The 22,898-nt window shown below is 53.6% G+C and overlaps 1 protein-coding gene across 1 annotated transcript in view; it reads right to left on the bottom strand.

Moving 5' to 3' along the window:
• PYGB (glycogen phosphorylase B) overlaps window positions 1–22,357 on the bottom strand; it is a 34,514-nt gene extending 12,157 nt beyond the window's left edge. The window contains exons 1-11 of the mRNA XM_069547854.1: window positions 21,973–22,357; window positions 11,352–11,453; window positions 9,017–9,095; window positions 7,676–7,779; window positions 6,225–6,356; window positions 4,594–4,705; window positions 4,226–4,308; window positions 3,282–3,425; window positions 2,774–2,866; window positions 1,474–1,620; window positions 619–782 (exon numbers count right to left, since the gene is read on the bottom strand). Of these exons, the coding sequence (XP_069403955.1) occupies window positions 619–782; window positions 1,474–1,620; window positions 2,774–2,866; window positions 3,282–3,425; window positions 4,226–4,308; window positions 4,594–4,705; window positions 6,225–6,356; window positions 7,676–7,779; window positions 9,017–9,095; window positions 11,352–11,453; window positions 21,973–22,215 (1,403 nt within the window). The 5' untranslated portion in view covers window positions 22,216–22,357. The remainder of the gene's footprint in view (window positions 1–618; window positions 783–1,473; window positions 1,621–2,773; window positions 2,867–3,281; window positions 3,426–4,225; window positions 4,309–4,593; window positions 4,706–6,224; window positions 6,357–7,675; window positions 7,780–9,016; window positions 9,096–11,351; window positions 11,454–21,972) is intronic.
• Between the last annotated feature and the right edge of the window lie 541 nt (window positions 22,358–22,898).

The raw sequence follows: 22,898 nt of genomic DNA, 5'->3' as shown, positions 1-22,898 counted from the left end.
GTGACTCAGCAAACGCTGGTTGGAACAAGGCGGGCAAAGGGCACAGGGCCCTCTGGAGGGGCCCCGGACCCAGCCTTGCTGTTCTGTCTCCCCAGGAACCCGACCACCCCGGCAGGTGGCTGGAGCCTGGCCTCCTCCCAGTGGTCCTGACAGACAGTGGGGATAAAACAGTGCGTCACACAAAGCCTCAGGCCAGCTCTGAGGACGCAGGCTGCTGGGCGTTCACGGCAGGCATCCCACTCGAGGACTCAGATGAAGACTGAAAGATGGAATTGAGATCCCATCCCATGGAGAGGGGCTGGAGCAGGGAACCTGCCCTCGGAATCCCTCCTTCCTCTCGGGGATGAGCCCCAGCCCTGACCTCTGCCCTGACCTCCCCCTGTCTGGCCTGGCCCCCTCCTCCCCAGGCAGGTGCTCCAGGAGCAGATCTTCTGCCTGGAGAGATGGAGAACACCAACAGCCGGAGGGCTCCTGGTGACAGGAGGGCTCACCCCCAGCATCGTCCATCGAGCCAGAGGCTCACCCTCCCACCACTGAGCTCTGGGCGGTTACCAGCCTCAGCCACTGCGCTGCAGGTGGCAGGGATGGGGTGGGAGCTGAAGGGCGCTCCCCACTCACACTGACTGCCTCACGATCTCAGAGTGGATCCTTGCCACGCCGTTCACGGCGTGGGACCCGATGACACACAGGTGAGCCATGTTGATCCGCTTGCAGTCCCCTTCCTCAATCACCGACATCCTCCGCAAGCGGTCCACATCCCCAGGGAACAGGGCGGCCACATGCTGCAAGGACAGAGCGGTGAGCGGGAGGGCGGGAGCTGCTCCCTCAGGCCAGCTGGAGCCCAGGCTGGCTAGCCCTGAGCACAGGGCTGCCTGAGCCCAGGCAGCTGCGGGCTCAGCCCGTGGACTTGGCGGAGCTGAGCAGGTGCTGTGTGACCAACAGGAAGAGATGAAGATGCTGCGCCCGGGGGCCCAGGCAGGATGTAACCGCAGTCTAGCAGTGAGAACAGCCACTCTTTCACCGAAAGATCAAAAGGAGGAAAATCATCACACCTTAACCCTAAGTCCCCCTGTTCCTGTACCAGCATCCTCTCTATGCGTGACAGAGAAAAGACACAGGTGACTTTTCCCCCATCACCCAAACGCTGCAGTGATGTCTCAGGACAAAGGCCTCTGGCATGCCAGGAACAGACACATCTGAACCTCCTCAGATATGAGAAAAAGGGCTCTCCCTAAGCCCGAAAACAGGGCTCCCAGTGAGGGGACAAGCCAACGTCTCTGCCAAGGGCCAGCCCCTGGCCCCAAGTCCTCTGTGAGCAGAGGCTATTCTGTTCAAGAAGCACCTGTTCCAGGCCTGACAGTCCGATACGGAGTTAAGAGGAGGGCCCAGGGGAGCAGGCGCAGCCCTCCTCCCCCTATCACGACTGGACGGGCGGGCCCTGCAGGTGCAGCCCCGCCGTGCCGCCATGCTCACGTCCAAGTGCCTCTGATTGATGGCGTAGATGATGTCCAGGTGCCGCGGCAGCAGCTTCTCAAACATGGACACCGGCCAGCGCTCCAAGGCCTCAGGCAGCACCGTGTGGTTGGTGTACGCACAAGTCTTCTTTGTGATTTCCCAGGCCTGTGACAATCCAGAAACCCCACAGTGAACAGAGAAAACCAGCTCTCAACACTCCAGAAACCCCACAGTGTTCAGAGAAGACCAGCTCACAGCACTCCAGAAACCCCACAGTGTTCAAAGACCAGCTCCCAACACTCCAGAAACCCCACAGCGTTCAGAGAAGACCAGCTCCCAACACTCCAGAAACCCCACAGCGTTCAGAGGAGACCAGCTCCCAACACTCCAGAAACCCCACGGTGTTCACAGAAGACCAGCTCACAACACTCCAGAAACCCCAGTGAACAGAGAAGACCAGCTGCCTGATGCCAGGCTGAGGGGCACGTGTAGGGTCAGAGGCAGGTGCTCAGATGCCACCAGGAAGGGCCCTGCCAGCTGCATGTCTCTGCTCTGGGGCCTGGAGCTTCCCAGACCCGTGGTGAGTGTTTTGCCCTTCCCTCTCCTGATGTGACCTAGCACATACACCAAACCGATTCACTCTCCTGTCATGAACCGGGACATACTCAGAACCAAGGACCTCTTCGCTACCTGGGAATCGCCCCAGTTTCCTCTGCAAACCTGACAGAGCTCCAGGCAGCTTTATTTCCACCAAACTGACTTCACACCTGTGGTCCAGGGACAGCTGGTGAAGAGTGAGGCCCTGCCCTCTGCTGGCCAGAGGTGAACTGCACTGGCTCAGCCCCACCCAAAGGTGCACCCCAAACCAGAAAGGGGGTAAAAAAGGGGGTAAAATGGCTTTATATGTTGATTTAATTTAGTTACATCAAGAAAACCCCACTAAAGAGTCTAGGACCAAAATAAGTGAGGTGAGGAGAACAAACCCATAAAGAAACAATGTATTTCTGTAAGCTGAACACCTCTGGGTCTTTGACCACAGTTCTAAGATGACAAAGCATACATGAGAAGCTCCGACAAGTGTCAGAATCCTTTTCTTGTCCAGAAAACCACTCTTCTCTGGCCTTTGCCCTGCTGCCTGTACTCAGCATCCTGCCCTCGGGAGAAACCCCAGAACCACTCCTGTACGTCCTCCTACCCCCGGCCCTGTCTTCCCAGGGACAGCGTCCCTCTCTTCCCGAGGTCCCCAGGGAGGCCCCACTCCGTGTCCCAGGACCGGCCCAGTCCTCGGCCCTGCGGTGGGGCGGGGCGCAGAGCTCACCTTGCCCCAGTCCACCTTCTCCACATCCACCAGGATCCGCATGAGCTCAGGGATGGCGAGCGCCGGGTGGGTGTCGTTCAGCTGGATGGCCACCTGCGTTGACATGGGCGACCCCTTCAGTCCTCTTGACCACTCGTGCAGAACTGGGGTCCTCAGCTGCCTGCCCGCAGAACCTGGTCACAGGGCCGGCCGCGGGCAGTGGATGGTGCGGCATGGGCTCCAGGTCCCAGCATGGAGCACGGGTCGAGGAGCAGGGAGCAGGTTGCCGGGAATGCTGCTCCCGCCTGGCGGACGCGGGTGGCTGGCCTCTCCACTGAGCCTGCAACCTGGCTGCTCTGCCCGAGGGGGCCCTTCACAGCATCCCAGGTCCGGTATCCAGGGACATGGAGACCCAGGCTGCGGAGCCACTGCCCACCCGGCCTGGCCTAGCCTGCCGTGGCCGGAAGGAGGAGGCCCTGCCCGGAAACGGCTGGCTTCGGTCCCCTACTTGGCCCCTCTGCAAGCGCACCTTGTCTGGGAACGTCTCGAAGGAGGTCCTCACAGGGTCGCGGCAGCCAAACTTGGACGACTTGAAACGCCGTATGATGTCCTGCAGGGTGGCGGCCACCACGAAGTACTCCTGCTTCAGCCGCAGCTCCTTCCCCTCGAAGAACTGCAGACACGCCCAGAGGACATGTCTGGGCTCAGCCTCGGCCTCAGGCCCCCAACCCAGGGCGGGGCCAGGCTGGGGTCCAGCCCAGATCTGGGGCCAAGGTCAGGTGACCCTCAGACAAGGAAGGAGTGCAGCCAGGAGGGGGTCACAGCACCCTGCAAGGGGCCAAGGCCAGGAACACAACCTCTGGGGTGCGGGCATCTAGAGGCCTCACACCTGAAGCGGGAGACTCTGCTTGCAATCTTGGGGGGTGGGATGGGGAGTCGGGGGCATTTTTCCTGTGAGCCCTTCAGCCCAGGGCCTTGTGCTGCTGCTGTGTGCACATATTTCACTGGTAAAATAGAAACCACAGCCACAGAGCTGGGCAAACCCTAAGGGCTCGTCTGCTAAGAATCTGGGGGCCGTGGAGCACGTGGCTGAGATCCCCGTCTCACATGTGGGGAAACAGCTACAAAGAGCTTTTCAAACCACAACTGTGTGGGTCTCAAGGCGTCACTGCAGGACAGCCACTGCCGACAAGTGTGCCTGCCGATTCTTAGGGAGCTACACCAGGTGCCGAAGAGCAGACTCCGGCAGCAGGTGAGGTGAGGGTTCTGTGGCCCTGTCTTTACGGGGAGGACTGGAGGTATGAGGCTGGGGGCTCCTGGGCCCTGTTGGGGATACCGTGTCCATCTTCACTCTCAGGAGGTCAGCTGAGACCAGTGTGAGGTGCACGGGGGCCCTGATGGAGCCCAGCTTCCTGCACTGAGAGGCAGCAGATGAGAGTCCCCTTTCCCCCTGGTACCGCAGCAGCTGCTCACATTGTCGTTGGGATACAGGACTCTGGAGATGTTCTCGGCCAGGTTCCGGTCCAGGACCGCCTCAATGTAGCCACCCACGTTGACTGAGGGCAGAGAGCGGGGTCAGGACCCACGAGCCTGTCAGGCTCCCAAGCGCCCTGATGGGTCTGAGGACAAGCACTCCTGACCAGGCGCCCCACGGTTGCTCTGCTGCCCAGCCCCTCCCAGCCCCAGGCCCTGGCTCTTTCTGGAGGACGTGGGATCCCTGGGAAGCCTAAGGCTCACAGGGAACCCGCCCTCAGCCCTCCTGTGCTGGGGAGCCCCGCAGGCTGTGAGTGCAGCTGGGGTCAGTCTGGGATCAGGCCCCAGGTGGGAACAGAGGGACGCACAGTCGTGGAGCTTGAAGTCGTTGGGCGCCTTGGCGGACCACAGCCTCATGGTGTTGACAGTGTCGTTCTTGTAGCCTGGCACCGGGGTGTCGTACGGCATGGCCAGCACCACCTGCCAAGGGAAAGTGTGGTCCCCGACCTGGGCCGTGCCCCCTGAGGCTGGGGTGGCTCCCTCACAGAAGCAGCCTGCCGCTGGCGGCTGCCGCCCGCCCTCCTCTGGCTTCTCTCCTCCTGCCCCAAACAACACCAACCGCTCTCCAGGCCTCCTCCAGCTCCTACCTTCCACGCCAGTGTCCATGGTCACCTGGCCCTGGGCAGACCCTCCTCCCATGTCCTCGGCCTCCGCCCTCCATGCCTGCCCTCTCATCCCTCAACTCTGCGTAGGCGACTTCGATTTCGGGACTCGCTTAGCCTCACCCCGCACACAGCCACTATTTCTGAACATGCCCCATTTCTGTGGAGGCTCCTCCTGGGGCCTTGACCTCAAACTTCAGCAAACCAAAGCGGCCTGCGTGCTCCCTGCTCCCCATCCCCGTGTGCCCAGAAGCACCAGTGCGCTCTAGCCGACAGAGGCGCCCCCATCTCGGGTCGTCACTGCCCTCGGGCCCTCCTGTGGGGTTGCTCATACTCAGGTCCACTTCCGAGGGTGGCTTCAGGGTGTGAAGGCAGCTCCCAGAGCCACAAAGGACTGGGTGGGGGGCTATACCCCAGCCTCATCCTTCCCTTCCATTGCCCCACAACCCTGTCCCAGACCCTGGCCTCAACCAGCCCTACGAAGCATTTGCAAACCGCTCCGGCCCTCTCCAGGGCCCGGCCCCACAGGAAGGCCCTCATCGTGTCCCGCTGGGGTCTCCAGGCCTTCGTTCATTCGTCTTCAACAGGCACACACACCTAGAAGACCATACCGCTTCCCAACTTTTTAAAATTAAATACAACTTATTCTGGCATCTTGGGCTACCAGCCTGCCTGGCCTGAGTCCCAGTTCAGACTTGAATCTGGACAGCCCATAAGAACACCTGTGGCTCACAGGCTTGCTCTGTTTTTGCTCATCTCCCCAGATCACTGGACAGTGGACCCTTTCTTACTCACTGCAAACTATCCCCCCCTCCACCGCCCCCTACAGAGCCCTCCTCTGACCCTCCTGCCATCTCTGAGCTGGGGGGACTCTGCGTGTGTGCCCGCCGGGGCCAGCACCATGCTCCTCCAGCACCTGGTGTTCCTGCCCTGGTCCCCCTACTAGGGCCCAGCTAGGTGGGGATGCTCCATTCTTCGACATCCGCCCAGGGCTCCCTGCCCAGGGCACTGATGGCTCCAAATAATCGGTGAGCCGCACCGGGAGACCCTACTGAGAGCCAGGGCTACACAGTGAGTGCCGGCCCCGGGATGCAGAGCTATTCTCACCAACGGCCCCCAGTGCTCTGCCCCTCCCGGCACCAACCTGCTTGCCACAAAGCACCCTGAGACACGGCTCCTGTTAAACTACAGAGGTAGCTACACGGTCGCGGTCTGAACCGTCCCAACCAAGTGTGTGGGGAGGCAGCTCCCACAGGGAAGCCCCAAGGGAAGCCCCTGACAGGAGGCAAGTTGAGGGTCCCTGCGCTCAGCCCCCTCCCAGGAAGTGCCTGTGGTACCTGCGTGTCCAGCCAGCGCACTCCTTCGGGGCTGTGCTCCACGCGCCCGTAGAAGTGCACCGGCAGCATGTACTCTGGCCGTGCCTTCTCCCAGGGGTTCCCATAGCGCAGCCAGTCGTCGGCCTCCTCCACCTGAAGGGGTGGCAGGTGGGGGGTGGCAGGTGAGGGGTGGCAGCTGAGGGCAGGTTGTGGGTGAGGGTGGGGGATGGCAGGGGGGGACGGCAGGTGAGAGGGGGCGGCAGGTGAGGGGGGAGGCAAGTGAGGGCAGGGGGCAGCAGGTGAAGGGGGTGGTGGTCCTGGGCATTGATGGGCCCCACCCTACACCTGCACCACCACGCCACCTAGACGATCAACCCCAGCATGGAAATACATGGTAAACACAAGGTAAAGATTCCCAATTCTAGCCCAGGCTCTCGATTTAAAAGTGAATGCTTTGGACTATTAGGGCTTCCCTGGTAGCTCAGCTGGTAAAGACTCAGCCTGTAATGCAGGAGACCCTGGTTTAATCCCTGGGTCAGAAAGATCCTCTGTAGAAGAGATAGGCTACCCACTCCACTATTCTGGCCTGGAGAATTCTATGGACTGTATAGTCCATGGGGTTGCAAAGAGTCGGACACGACTAAGCAACGTTCACTTTCACTTTTGGACTATTAAACAAATTCATATAAAATGCAGAAAATAGATCAAAATAAAAAGACATTAAGAATGCTTTGAATTCAGCAGTAAAAGGGAGAAGTCCTGAGGCACACCGACAAACCTCGAGATGTTACTCGGAGTCCACGCACCACGTGACTCCATCTACATGACGTGACTGGGACAGTCAGGGCACGAAAGACGGCTCTGTGTACATCACACGTCCAGGACAACCAAGTCACAGAGACAGAAAGGAGGCAAGTCCCAAGAAGGAGCATTTGGGTCATGGGACAGTGGCGTGGCTGAGGTTACTGCTTCCCGAGTCCCCCTCTCAGGACTCCACAGAAGGCGAGCCCCTTCTGCCTGGGGCAGGCAGACACTCATCACAGAACTGCTCCTGCCTTTGACTTCCTGGTGGCAGGAAGGTGTTCCTTCCCTGTACGTCAGTAAGATTCCAACGTCAGAGCCTAGTCCCCTCTGAAGAGTAGGACCATAAGCTGTCTGCAGAAGCAGCATCTTCCCAAATATAAGAGGCCCAGCCATGATCTGGCCTGAGCCCGCCAGACGTGCTGTCACAACAGCGAAGCCATGTGCAATGAGAACGCACGGGCGACAGGCCCTGCTGGCTGAGGGGATGGCACGCAGATCACGGATCGTCCAGGGCCCTCAGCACCTGCCCCGCCCCCTCCGCTCTGCCAAGGGCCGGAATGCAGCCTCCCTGGAGGAGCAGGAAGTCCAGAAGCAGATCCCACAGCGCCTGGTGACTTTCTTGTGTGCCCGAGGGCCGCAAGCGAGCGGAAGGAGAAAACCACACCCACCTGCCAGCCATTGACAATCTTCTGGTTGAAAATCCCAAACTCATAGCGGATCCCGTAGCCGTATGCCGCCAGGCCCAGGGTGGCCATCGAGTCAAGGAAGCAGGCTGGAAGTCCAAACACAGGAACATCAGCGCAGATCCGAGGCCTCTGAGCCCAGGCCCGGACACCAAGGCAAACAGACACCTCATGGTTGGGGGCCAGCCCCAGGGTGGCAGGCAGTGGTTCAGTGGGGACCCGTTGGCCTCAAGTCTCATGAAAAGGAAAGGCTGAGGCTGCTGGGCCACTGCTGAGGCCCTTCGGCCTGAGATCCTACGGCCAAGACAGCATCAACGTGGGGACTACTTGGGGGTGTGGGACAGGGGACGAACACAAAGGACACAGCCAAACTCAGCCCGTCTCCACACACCATCCCCGCCCTCAAGTGGGGTGCACAGGGCCTTTCCCTGGATGTGGGGCAGACACAGCCAAGGGTGAAGATCTGTGGGATGTTTCATCTGCCAGAAACATATGCTGCACTTATAATGTCTGCAGAATTTAACTTGAATTCTGAAGGCATAAACGCACAAACGCATGGATCAACGTTAGGGCCTTTGCTCCCTTCACAGGAGGATGCCTCTCAGAAGGGGCGGGCCGGGCCATCGCATGGTACTGTAAACTCTGGGGCCCCACACACTTCAGGGCGGTGCAGAATCGATCCTCTCTGTTCCAGAAGCTCTGGGCCCAAGAGCCCAGCAGGACATAGTGCGATCCAGTCTCACTGGGACTGCTGCTTCCACTTCCGAGTTCTTAACCCAGCTCCTTCACCCCATAAAGGCCGGCAAAAATAATTATGACGAGGGGGAAAAAATACCCCAAACTAAAAAACACCAAACTGAGGCTGCTCTCAAATTGGGTGAGAAGGGAGCGACAGCTCCGAGAGGAAGAGCTCTGCCTCTTCAGGGCAGTCAGCTCACTGCAGTAGGCAGGAGCCGGTGCTTTAAGTTGGGCTATGTTCGTAAATGCGTGTGTGATTCTATCCCTGTCTTCGTCCCAATCAGGAAGGTGGTAGGTATGTCGGAAACCTCTCTCTGCATCAGGTCCCCAGGACTGGCAAGTCTGGTCTCCATAATTATGAAGTGCCCCTTGTATGAAAGAGAATAGAATAAGTTGATTTTTTTCTTCCTACTGGTGGCAAAGATTTCGACTTGGAGGACACACTGTCCCATCCACTCTGAGGGACAAATCTTCCCTGACAGGCCGGCGCTGGGAGCACGGCTGACCTTGGCCTCGCTGTGTGCGAGTGAGCACACTGAGCAAGCGCCGTGTCAGGAAAGGCCTGTCCTGGACAGAGGCCGGGGTTACCTGCCAGCCTCCCCAGGCCTCCGTTCCCCAGGCCAGCGTCCTCTTCTATTTCCTCCAATTCTTCCAAGTCCAGCCCCAACTGTGAACAGAAACAGAGGTAACATTTTAATAGTACTTCATATTTTCCCTCAAGTAAGAGGTGGAAAGATACTTAAATCCTGTGAGCTTGTAGCAATCAGAGGTTAGAGGCTGCTTTCTTTTAGACTTGAGAACCCGACATTAAAATTTGGTATTAGGATGTGGGGAGAAGGGAATGCTCCTACACTGCTGGTGGGAATGTAAATTGGTACAGCCACTGGGAGAGTAGCATGGAGGTTTCTCAAAAAATTAAAAAGAGAACTACCATATGATCCTGAAATCCTACTCCTAGGCATATATCAGTCAGAAGAAAACTAACTGGAAAAGACACGTGCACCCCGACGTTTGCTGCATCACTCTTCACAATAGCCAAGAGGTGGAAACAACCACCGAAATGTCCACGGAAAGACGAACGGATAAAGAAGATGTGGTATGTACCTGAGGAGTATTACTCACCCATAAAAAAGAACGCAATAGTGCCATTTGCAGCAACATGGATGCAACTAGAGATTCTCATACCAGACAAAGTAAGCCAGACAAAGACAACTACAGCATGACATTGCTTATATGTGGAAACCAAAAAATAGTGCAAATAAACTTATTTATAAAATAGGAACTTTGGCCACTTGATGCAAAGAGCTGACTCACTGGAAAAGTCCCTGATGCTGGGAAAGCCTGAAGGCAGGAGGAGAAAGGGGACGACAGACGATGAGATGGTTGGATGGCATCACCAACTCAATGGACGTGAGTCTGCGCAAACTCTGGGAGATAGTGAAGGACAGAGCAGCTTGGCCAAAGAAAAAGAAAAGAAATATCTAGTGAAATATTTACATGTGAACTATTAAGACATTTGATATTGGCTCTTAAATAACTTGGGAGTGGTGGGGCTTTACAGGAAATAAGACCAGCCATGATTTGGGCTTGAGGATTAGGGAAGTCAGGTGATGATGGTGTGTGAAGACGTTCATCATAGCAGACAATTTCCATGTATATTTTAACTTTCCTGTAATTTTAAGTGTGTCCTTGATGGCACACTCAGGAGAGAGTGGCTTATGAATTTCTAGTTTTTAGTGGAATCCGCTCTGGAACTGGAGCCTGGGGTGGTGCAGCAGTGGGATGTTTTTTCCTTTTTTAAAACATTTTTTAAAAAGTCTTTATTGAACGTGTTACAATATTGCTTCTGTTTTATGGTTTTTTGGCCGTGAGGCATGTGGGATCTTAGCTCCTGGTACCTCCTGTTTTGGAAGGTCAAGTCTTAACCTGTGGACCACCAGGGAAGTCTCCCATGTTTTATTTTCACAGTGCATTGTAACTGGGGAGCCTGAGGAGGAGGCCGTTCAGCCCTGCACCATCGACAGTCCAGTTCACAGCCTCTAGTACCCACATCCTGCCTGAAAGGCAGGCACTGCCAACATGTGTCTGAGATTCCAAGTTCATCATCATGAAAACCTTCCCAACACAAGCTTAACTAAAAGCTAAACAGCAAGTGAAACAACATTTTAGGGGAAAAAATGTACAATGTTTAAAAAGACACATGCCTCTCTGTATTTTCTATTGCTCATATTAGTCATTCAGTCGTGCCCCATTCTTTGCAACTCCATAGACTATAGCCCACCAGGCCCCTCTGTCCATAGGAGCTCTAATACTTTGGCCGCCTGATGCAAACAGTCAACTCATTGGACAAGACCCTGATGCTGGGAAAGATTGAGGGCAAGAGGAAAAGGGGATGACAGAGGATGAGATGATTGGATGCCATCACCGACTCGATGAAGTGAGCTCCAGGAGTTGGTGATGGACAGGGAAGCCTGACGTGCTGCAGCCCATGGGGTTGTAAAGAGTCGTTAATAACTTAGCGACTGAACGACAATTCCGAGTAGGAGAGAAGGGCAATTTTACCAGCAGGCACAGGACAAGTGTCTTTAGGCTGGGAGAGGGGAGCTGGAGGTGGGCCACCAGCTCAATAAAGTAAAGAGACATGGAACGGTATCAGGCATTTCTGCCATGTGGGGTGGGCATGTGATGCGCAATGGTTGAGAAGCTTCAAGCTTCAGCATCACAACCTGCCCCCTTCCCTGCCCTCCGGGCATTAGCTCCCATCCAGTCCTCACTTTCTCTCCTTGAGAAGGCGCATCACCCAGCATCCATTCCCCCATGCCCGAGCGTTCAGTCCCAGACGGCAGCACTCGCCTCCGCAGGGCCGGATTAAGGCTCGGTGCCACAGGAGGCCAACCCAGCAGCCCGGCCCCAAGGACCACACCTGATAGATGGCTTCATCGCACGCATTCTGGAGGCCCAGGTTCACCATCGTGTTCTGTAGGGTGCGGCCCATGTAGAATTCCAGGGACAGATAGTAGATGCGCTAAGGGAGCAAGAAGAGGCATCTGAGACAGCCAGTTCCGCCCCACATACCTGAAGATCCCAGTGCAGAGCGGATCTTCTGAGAGGCTGCACTCGGCCAACACTGTGCTTACCTGCACCCCTAAAATGGGCTCCCTCCCTTCAGCCTCAGCCAACCTCACCTTTCCAGGGGCTGCCCCCCAGGGAGGGTCCTTCAAAAGCAGATTCTGTGCACTGCCCTTCTGGAGTCCCCAAGGGGACAAAAAGGAACCTCCCCTGGGGGCAGGGAGATGGGGCAGGGCAATGGTGGGGAACCGACCCCCAGGACAGACGGAGCCCTGTCTGCACTTGGTGGGGGTGAGCCAGCCCTGCAGGGTGAACAGCTCCTGACAGCTGCACTGGGCACTCAGTGCCAAAGGCACGGTCAACACAGTGGGACAGACGGATGGACATGTCTGCCTATTTCCATCTGTTGCCTGTTTGCTGGCTTTGGGGGACTGAGAGATAAACTTCTGTGTAAAAGAAGAGACGACCACCAACACTCGCTGGGGATCATGCAGGATTCCAACGCTTCCCACGCCTGGAGCCGTCTGCCCCCTGCGACGCCCCCTGGGCCACGGAAGGCAGTGGCAGAGTCGAGATCCGGCCCACAGAGTCCTGCTCCTACACGGGACCTCCACGCTGCTTCCAGCCATCCAGAGTGAGGCCTTGGGGGGGCTTGCCTGGTGTTCCAGTGGTTAAGCCTCCATGCTCCCAATGCAGGGGGCCTGGGTTTGATCCCTGGTTAGGGAACCAGACCCCACAGGCCACAACTAAAGATCCTGAATGCCACAACTAAGACCCAATGGAGCCAAATAAAGAAATGTATTAAAAAAATATATAATTTAAGAAAACTTTCCATACATATCAAATCTATAAATCGAAAGAACATGCATGGATACCAAAAAAAATACAGATTTCAGTCTTAGAGAGCCTTTCTTCCACATTTTTTGATCATATGAATGCCTGGCTTCAAAATTCCCATCCATGTTCCAGTGTCCTTTAAGTCACAGACTCATCACGGTGTAACAAGCTTCTCTCTACCCACACGGCTGTCACTGCTGCTCACGGCCCATTGCCTCTTCCTGACCTTTCATCGTCCTGGATGGTATTTGCCCTACACTTGAGCTGATCTATTAGTATATGGGGTTCCCACAGGGCTTGGTAACCAATGGGCAAACACACCAAGATGACAGTGTCTAGCTGTCTGAGCAAGTGAACATCTTGTGAACATTTGATTCTCCCAGGCACACACAAGGGGCATTTTCCCCCACCAGCCTCCTTCTGGGGTTCTCCCGAGAGGTTTTATAAGAAGTTGGCAGGTCAGGGATATGGCTGAGATGTTTTCGTTTTGCCTGTAACTATTCATACAAATATGTATTTTAAAAGTTGTAGTTTGATCTTTCCAACTTTTAACTAGCACTAGGAAAATAGCTTGATTATCTCTTTTCCTAAGAGATGGGTGCTGAGGCATAAAATGTTGCAATCAGCCTTAAAATCTTTGAATCTCTTTCACTTTCCTCCCAAGTTGAACACAGGTGTCCAGGGTTCAGCAGTGTACTGAGTTCTGCAAACAGGCCCGGGAGAGTCTCCTGTGGCCCCCTGCACAAGAGGACAGCAGGCACAGCCATGGCACTGGGGGCCCTCAAGCATTGTCCCCACTCAGAAGAGACCCAGGAGGGACAGCCATGGCACTGGGGGCCCTCAAGCACTGTCCCCACTCAGAAGGGACCCAGCAGGGACAGCCATGGCACTGGGGGCCCTCAAGCACTGTCCCCACTCAGAAGGGACCGAGCAGGGTCAGCCCTGTGCCAGGCACCTCTGTAGGCCCCGCCTGGCTGGAGCTCTGGCCTCAGGGTCTGTGCCTTGGTTTCTGCTGCTGTTTTTGCCTGTGTGAGGAGTACTTTTATAACTTCACCACACATGTTGATTTTGCTTTCCCCAGTTTCCTTAAGGTAGTTTGGTGTGAAACCATTAAAACTGAAGGTTCTTGAGAAGCTGGCCGATGACATTTGAACCATACAGACTGGGTCCCATCCTGGCTCCTTCCCGGCAGATGGAGTGACCTGGTCCCTTTATGTCCCTGACAGCACCACGTCCACCCTGGACTCAGCAATGCTGGGCCCCTCACCAGGCCAGATTTTCGGGGAGGGGTGTGGAACCTGTAGAACAGGGTGATAATTCTGGGAAAAAAAAAAACAGCTGAGGGCACAGGCTTGGTCTAAGAAAAAGCCTGGGGGCTCACCTGCAAAGGGCCAATACTTGCTAGCCCCAAACTCTGCTGCTGTGGGCCCACAGCCCTCCAGGCCCAGCCCAGTGTCCCAGCACCATCTTTGCAACCCTGGACAGGGCCTCCCGGCTCCGGGGTTCTGACTGAGGCCCAGACACTCATCTCCTGGAGCCTGAGAACAGCAGGGACCCCTTAACCTTGTCACACACCTCTAGGAGGCCATCTCCAGGGCTGAACTAGGTCACTGAAACTTTTGGCTGGGTTCCTTCTTTGCAATGCAGCTGCAACAAGTGTTATATGGCCTAGAGGCAGCCTTAATTTTTTTTATCAATTGGGTTTATTTATTACATGCAGAGCCCACCCCAACAGGTAACATCACAGAAAAGCATCAACAAAGCTCTTCGACAAAAACAGATGAAAACATGATCAATGCAAATATTATACAGCATATTAATCTCCTAAAGGGTCTTAGGGGGCTTCCCTGGAGGCTCAGACATTAAAGCATCTGCCTGCAATGCGGGAGACCTAGGTTCGATCCCTGGGTTGGGAAGATCCCCTGGAGAAGGAAATGGCAATCCACTCTAGCACTCTTGCCTGGAAAATTCCATGGATGGAATAGCCTGGTAGGCTACAGTCTGTGGGGTCGCAAACAGACACGATGGAGCGACTTCACACAGAGTGTTAGGAATTAGTGAACTCTATGAACATGGAGTTTAATATAAATAGGTACAGCCTCATTTTGCTCTCTATAGAACTGAGATTAATAATAATAGAACTGGGCTTTCTGAGATCTCCATTTCCTCTCCCTCTCCTAAAAGTTTGTTTAGAGCCCTTGGTTAACAGCAGGGTCTGAACGCTCTGCAGGAAGAGGAAACAAAGAATCTTCTCAACACTCAGGGCAATGAAGCTGGGTGCAGACTGGGGCAATCCACTTCCCCGCCACCAAGAACCCAGTTCTGTCTGTGCCAGGAACATGCAGCCACACAGTCCCCTTCCATCTTAGCTCACCAGCTGCCCTCCCAGCACAGAGAGGCTCCTGCCAGATAGAACTGGCCCTGACGTGACACAGGGACACGGATCACTGACCCAACACAGAGGTCAGCTCCGGTGGGCCCTCCAGCCTCTCCAAAGCCACGGAGGCCCCCTCGTGTCTGTTATCCCACTGCAAGAGGAGAGCTGCTGTGGAGGGGGGTGGCCCCCACACTGGCCAGAGAGCTGAGGCTCACTCCTGTCCGGAGCATGTCTCCACGTCCATGCCACTGCATCCCAGGGGCTTTCTGGAGGAAATGGCTTTCTATATAAAACCACAACTGCGCTCGCATGAGGAGGAAGGGTGGTATCTACCACACAAGTCTTAGGGCCCAACCTACAAAGTCACACTCAGCACGCTCCTTTGGAGTGAAATCTCAAGGAATCTTTCCCCTAATTGGCAGGCTGTGTCTCAATGTAGACCACAAACTTCTTTTTTTTTTTTTTTACTTTAGGTACTGTTACCTAAAGAGTACAGGTCTGTTTGCTCAAAGTAAATCTGGGAAATGTAAAATAGGATATTACAGGATTTGAGAACCTGCAGGGATCTTAGAGATCATTTAGTTCTTCAGGGAACAGATTCACTTTGTGCTCCATGACGTCAATTTTATAGTCCTGGGCTGTCCACTTCACATGCTGCTAAGCCCTACCTACAAAGTGTCCACTCAGCCCATCCCAGAGCCAGACAGTCACGGAGGCCTCCTTGTCACTGATTGATAGCCAGAGCCTGATCAATTTATATTAAGTGATCTGGACCATGTCAAACTCCCCCTGTGACTCAGTAATATGACTCAGTGTTGTGAACAGAACTGTGCGTGCCTGCTAAGTCGCTGCAGTCGTGTCCGACTCTTTACGACCCTATGGCTCCTCTGTCCATAGATTCTCCAGGCATGAATACTAGAGTGTGTTGAAATGCCCTCCTCCAAGGAATCTTCCTAACCCAGGAATCAAACCCACGTCTCTTATATCTCCTGCATTGTCAGGCAGGTTCTTTACCACTAGCAACACCTGGGAAGCCTGGTAAACAGAGCTACTTTCACCTTGAAGCGATGTTTCAAGGATGAGAAAAGACACTCAGCTAAAACTGAAATTATACATAATTCCCACTCTAGAAGATCTAGTGAAACCTTTCTGTCATCCAATCACCTTTCTAAATTTCTGTCTTCATCTCTCCTGCCCTTTCACCATATTCTAAGAAGCCCCTTCTCTACAAGGTAGAAAAAGCTAACCATCTATTGCCTATTGTTTACCTGCTTAGTGTCTTAAAATGTATGGGATTCCATATGGGTTAGAGCCTGCTCTGCTTAATGAGGGGGTGGGAGTAGGGTGGGGAAGGAGGTATATCTGAAAAGATGTATAAAGCCCTCTCAGTCTTCTAACTTGTATTTCCTATCAGTGGGACAACCAACAAAGCCGAGTAAGGTTTGCAGGTGACAACACTATGACGGTGTGAACACCCCAAGTTTTGTATAAGTGCTCTGCTAGTATAAAGGAGTCTCCCTGATTTTTTCCAATCACATATTTGAGTTTTTAGAGGGAAAGTGTAGGTTATCAAGTCTAAAACTTACTCTCAAATGGTTCACAGGAAAAAAAATTGTATTTATAAAGAGAGAAGGATATAACAAACAAGTTAAAAATGGGAAATTCAGATAAAGAACATATGGGAATTCTTGCAACTTTTGAAAGTCTGAAATCATGCAAAATAAACATTTAAAAAATCATCAAGGATTTCTCTGGCTGTCCAGTGATGAAGACTCTGCCTTCCCAATGTAGGGCACAAATGTTTGATCCCTGGTGGGGGGGGTCTAACATCCCATATGTCATGTGATGCAGACAAAAAATAAATTTAAAAAAATCATCTACAAAGGGCTGGGATACAGAAGTGAGATGGGTTACAACATTTCATAAAGATACAAAGGGCTTGCCATCCACAGCAGCTTGGATAAGTCAGGGCTCCTCAGAGAAACAGAATCTACAGGACATACACACAGAGATTTATTTAAGGAGCTGGGTCACATAATCACAGAGGTCCAAGACCAAAATCTGGCGAGGTGAGGCATGGAGGAGTGGCATTTGGACTCCAAATGGGGTGTCAGTCTTTGCTCTGTTCAGGCCTTCAACTGAATAGAGGCCCATCTACATTACAGAAGATACTACTTTCCTCAAAATCCACTGACTAAATGTTACTCTCACATTTAGTCAGAAAACACCTTCAAACAAACATCCACATTAATATCAGACCAAATATCTGGGCTCCATAGCCCAGCCAAGCTGACACAGAAAATGAACCATCACAGCCTGCAGGGCAGAGGTTAGGCTGTCTTCTATGAGAAATTGTGGCACACAGGCAGAGTTTCCCCATCTCATCGACAGTGGCTTCACCTGACCTTCCACTCGGCAAGCTGTCAGGGTAATCAGCAACACGAACCATCTGCCCCTCCCCAGCTTCTGGCCACAGAAAGTAACTCTGAGCTCTCTGCTATCAGGAAGGCTTGTCCACAGGATACAAGATCAAGTTCACACAGATGGGTGCAAACACATCAGAACACCACAGCCACAACCAGAACCACAGAGAGCAAACACATCAGAACTGCCTCCTGGGTCAGAAAGATCCCAGTGCTGGTCCCACTCCTGCCTTATTAGAACAGAAGTTCAGAAGTGGGGGTTGTGGGCAGCCAAGGGTATAAAACACTGCTCCAGATTATCTTCCTTCAATTCCCAAATCCAGTAAAACCATAAGACTGACTGTATTATTTATGATTATCTTACTAGAAACATTTAAGACAGGAGCTTGGGCCCAGTGGTAAAGCTTCTTTTTCTTAGTCTACCATGATGGTTATGCCAAGAACTCATGGAGCAGAGCCATGGTAAACTGACCAGTCCATCCGCAGCAGGGGTGCCATCAGGCCAGCTGTCCACCTTGTACAACATCTGCTCTAGAGATTCATGGAAGAAATCTCCCACCTGCCCATCCGAGAATCTCTAGTAGAGACTGAGGACTCCCGTAACTGGACATGACCTGCCATGTGCTCTGTTGCCAGAACTTAGGTTGGCATTTTGTGTCCTGACTTTATCCCTGAACTTAATCCACTTTCCTACCCTTACTGTCTTTTGCCCCAACTTTCTCTTTGAGGTCTTCTATGAAGTTGAGCCTTCTGTATTGTATCTTTTAAAAAATTACTTATCTGTTATTCTTGGCTGTGCTGGGTCCTTTTTGTTGTGGTGCTTGGGCTTCTCGTTGCAGTGGCTTCTCTAGTAGAGCACAGGCTTTAGGGGCCTTGGGCTTCAGCAGTTGCTGCAGACGAGCTCAGTAGCTGTGGTACATGGGCTTAGCTGTTCAGAGGCATGTGAAATCTTCCTAGACCAGGGATCAAATCTGTGTCCCTTGTACTGGCAGGCAAATTCTTAACCACTGGACTGCCAGGGAAGCCCCTGAGTCATGTCTTACTCAAGCATTCTCGAATTCTTTTTGGACTGAATGTCAATGTAAAATGGAAACATTTTACCAGCAAACATAAAACTATGGTGTTTTAGAAAGGAAAGGGACTCGGAAATGGATTACCTAGCTTGACCTTCCTCGTTTTAAAGATGAAAAAAACTGAGACCTAGAAAGAAATCTACCCCAGCCCAAGGTGGAACAATCTGAGTGGTAAAGCCAGGCCTTGAGGGGCTTGGATCTGTGTGAGCCATCCCTTACCACCCAGCTCCTCTCCGTCCCCGAGTCTGGAGTGGAGTCCTGACCTCCTCATCTCCTCAGTCTCCTGGAGCCTCTTTAGAATTAAGCGCTGAGTCCTGCCAAGTGCAGATCTCTTAATTTTAGCCAGATATTTTGACTTGCTGCTTTGCCAGGCAGCTTACTTGAAAACTCTTCCTCTGAGCACTGAGCTTCAATTGTTTCTACGATTACCAAAAATAGAATGCTTGAAAGAGTTACGAAACAATAGGTGCAGCATGGCACTGCACTATTTTGTGTAATAAAAACAAGTGTCTCTACCTGCCCAGAAAAAGAGATGCGGAACACAAGATGTCTGTAGTATTTACATTGTTATCACTAGATGGTGAGATTACAGTTAATGTATCCTTTTGGCTTATCTGTGTTTTCAATTTTTTGTCTCCAATAATCACAAGGATCTGCATAACTGTTTTTAAGTAAATAAAAATATTAAATAAAAGCAGTCTGATTATTGTTTAGATCGTCAGGCTGCCAAAGTGTGAAGTAATGGTACAGATCCTTGAGTCTGCGCTTAGGGTGGGGGTGTGGCTCTGCAGGATTATTTCTGGGAGCTCCCGCACCTTCCCTCATGCTCTGATCCTTCTGGGATCAGAGGTGTAGCAGTGACAAGCTACATCTCTGCCTGCACACTCAAGGGCATTTCCCTGCAGCTGAACCAGAATGTACCACAGCACCATAGCGACCCATTAAGAGTCTTTATTCTATGTTTAGATCCCTAAAAGACTAGTGATGGGCTCAGGGATTGCGGAAATAACCTTTCCCGAACAGGATTAAATTCCTCTAACAAAACAGGGTTTCTTGTCCTTTCCAACAGGGTTTCTTGTCCTCTCGAGCAGGGTTCCCTAACCTCCAAGATCTAATGCCTGACAGTCTAAGGTGGAGCTAATGTAATAATAATAGAAACAAAATGCACAATAAATGTAACATGCTTGAATCATCCAGAAACCATCCCCTCCCACCCCGTGGGGGTGGAAAAACTGTCTTCCATGAAACCAGACCCTGGTCCCTAAAAGGTTGGTGACCCCTGCTTTATAAGCAAATATGTAACTTTTGCAGGAAAAGGAAATGATGAGCCTATTTTCAACATGGATCAGACAGACTGAAGCAGTTAAATTCGAAGTTCCCACTTTCAAAGGACCTTCCTATCCAGGAGAGGCAAACAACCTTCCATTTACAGGCTGTGTGGTTTCCTTAAAAGAGGAACGTTTATGCCTATGGCCACCCTAGCCATCAGTGAGGATCAGCAAACCCGTTTTGCTAGGGGAATTTAATCCTGTTCAGGAAAGGTTATTTCCGCAATCCCTGAGCCCATCACCAGTCTTTTTCAGATCTAAACATAGAATAAAGACTGGAACGGGTCCCTTGGGTGCTGTGGTACATTCTGGTTCAGCTGCAGGGAAATGCCCTTGAGTGTGCAGGCAGAAATGTAGCTTGTCACCTGCTGTATGAATAACAATGATATTGCAAAGTGGAGCTCTGCCACCAGCAGGGAATTCTGGGGGAGCCCTGCCTCTTGGCCAGCTTCCCTGGCAAAGTCGACCCAAGCCCTTGTTGAAATAACCTGTTTTAGCCATTTGGTGTGACTTCACTGTCTTGCATACTAAACATCAAGAGGCTGGTTAGTATTCTGACAAATCTGTCTTTTTTACCACTACTCTTTTAGAAAAAGGAGTGCCCCAGAAAAAGCTTGGAAAAGCAACCGATCTCAGACTTAGCAATTATTGAACATTTCTTAACACCCTACAAAAACACTATCAGCAAAGCAACTGCCCAGTGCCCAGGTGTCCACTGCAAATCAAACTATGCAAACTGGTGTTAGGTCTACAGGTGTGTCCTTCCCTCATCAGTTTTCACTCTACATTAGTATAAAAGAAGGTAAAATGCTCCATGGTCAAGAAGCAAGAAACAAAACCAAAAACCAACCAAACAAAACTGGCAGCAGGGGCCTGGCCAAGCCTATGACATATGCATCAGACTGAAAACTATCAACGATACTGAAGAATCATATTTACTTGGAAAGTTGTTTAAAAACTACAAGTGTTACAAATGTTGATGAATGAAACAGAAGAGCCACAAAACTGTACACTCAACATGCTTTGAAAGGTGTGCATATATATTCAAGAACAGGAGAGGATGCAGAAAGACATACACCTGGATTCTTAACACAGTTAGTAACGGACGTGATGAACAAGTTCTCTCTTGTGCACCTTGTACTCGTCTACCATAAACCTATGCTTGTATAACATATAAAAAGAATCAACAGTTCCTTACTGTCTGCCAACCTTCAGCTAAGAGAAGTTCTCCAGAGCAGGTGTGCCCTCCTGGAAGGCAGGGCCCATCCCTGAGGGCCTCAGTCTCAGAGGCTTCCCAGTGACTCCAGCTCCACCACAGGACAGCAGCCCCCCCCCCCCGCTTGGCTTCAGGCACTCAGCGTGTGGTGTGTAGGTGTAGATGAAGCTGTGTGCAGGGCCGCCTCACCTGGGGGGGTGGTGTGTGTGTGTGTGTGCACACGCGTGCGCAGGGCCACCTCACCCGTGTGTGTGTGCACGCGTGTGTGTGCAGGGCCACCTCACCTGTGTGTGTGTGTGTGCATGCACACATGTGCAGGGCTGCCTCACCCGGGTGTGTGTGTGTGCAGGGCCACCTTACCCTGTGTGTGTGTGTGTGTGTGTGTGTGCAGGGCTGCCTCACCAATGTGTGTGTGTGCGCATGTGCAGGGCTGCCTCACCCAGGTATGTGTGTGTGCAGGGCCACCTCACCCAGTGTGTGTGTGTATGTGTGTGTGCAGGGCTGCCTCACCCTTGTGTGTGTGTGTGTGCACATGTGCAGGGCTGCCTCACCTGCGGGTGTGTGTGTGTGCAGGGCTGCCTCACCTGGGTGTGTGTGTGTGTGTGTGTGCAGGGCTGCCTCACCCGTGTGTGTGTGTGTGTGTGTGTGTGTGTGTGTGTCTTTACCCCAGCGGTCACTCCTTACCCAGAGTCTCTTCTCACTAGGGATCTCTCCTCACCCAGGGGTTCCCTCTTACCTCGGGCATGGGGTGGGGGCGATCTCCTCCATCTCAAGGGTGGTCGATCCCTCCTCACTGGGGTCTCTCCTCACCCGGGGGGGGGGTCTCTTCTCACTAGAGGTCCTTCTCCACCCTGAGTCTCTCACCACCCCAGGGATCTCTCCTTACCCAGGGGTCTCTCCTCACCTAGGGCTGCGGGGTCTCTCCCCACCCCGGAGGTCCCTCCTCACCGAGGTCTCCACCCGGGACAGATATAAAGACAGAGATTCGCTCAGTCATGCCCGACTCTCTGCGACCCCGCGGACCGCAGCCCGCCAGGCTCGTGTGTCCATGGGATTCCCCAGGCAGGAATACCGGACTGGGTTGCCGTGCCCTCCTCCAGAGGGTCTTCCCCACCCGGGGACCGAGCCCGCGTCTCCCGCATTGCAGGCGGACGCTTCCCCGTCCGAGCCACCGGGCAGCCGTCTCCCACCCCGGACGCCCTCTTCCCCGGCGCGCCTCACCTTGGGGTCGCGCTCGTAGTAGCGCTGCTGCGTGCGGATCCAGCGGCCCACCAGGTGGTCCCGCACGGTGTGCGCCAGCGCCAGGTAGTAGTCGCGGCGCGTGGCGACATTGCGGTCCTTGACGAGCGTGAAGTGCAGGTGCCGGTTGAAGCTCTTCCGCACCTCTGCCACGTCGCCCAGCCCCGCCAGCCCGCGCACGCTGATCTGCTTCCGCCTCTCGCCGTCCGTCAGCGGCTTTGCCATCGCTCCGGTCGCCCGGGAGGACGAGGACGAGGAGGACGACAAGGAGGAGGAGGACTCAGCGAGCCGCTGGGACACGCCCGCGCTAGGGATGCTGCGGCTTCACCAGCCGCCAGACCGCGCCTGCGCAGTGCGCCGCGGCGGCGAGGAAGGGAGGGGCCGCGGGCGCGACTGCGCGCAGCGCATGGGGCCGAGGGCGGGGCGGGGCCTGATGGAGGGGACGGGCCTGATGGAGGGGCGGGGCTTGCTGGAGGGCGGGGCCGCGGAAGGGGCGGAGTACCTACGCCTGAGTGAAGGCGTACTGTTGAGTTTCTCCACGCGCAAAGCTGAGCGTGAGGTCCTGGGCTTGCGGCCCATTCCTCCCAGCATCTCTCTCCTGTCCACGCCCCCGAGACGGCGTCTCCTCCTGCTCCTTTCAGTTCAGTTCAGTCGCTCAGTCGTGTCAGACTCTGCGACCCCATGAATCGCAGCACACCAAGCCTCCCTGTCCATCACCAACTCCCGGAGTTCACTCAGACTCGCGTCCATCGAGTCAGTGATGCCATCCAGCCATCTCATCCTCTGTCGTCCCCTTCTTCTCCTACCCCCAATCCCTCCCAGCATCAAAGTCTTTTCCAATGAGTCAACTCTTCGCATGAGGTGGCCAAAGTACTGGAGTTTCAGCTTCAGCATCATTCCTTCCAAAG

This window comes from Ovis canadensis, chromosome 13 (genome assembly GCF_042477335.2).
Source record: "Ovis canadensis isolate MfBH-ARS-UI-01 breed Bighorn chromosome 13, ARS-UI_OviCan_v2, whole genome shotgun sequence".
In the NCBI taxonomy this organism is placed as follows: Eukaryota; Metazoa; Chordata; class Mammalia; order Artiodactyla; family Bovidae; genus Ovis; species Ovis canadensis.
Note: the sequence above shows the minus strand (reverse complement) of the source record. Positions and strands in the feature narration are given on the sequence as shown.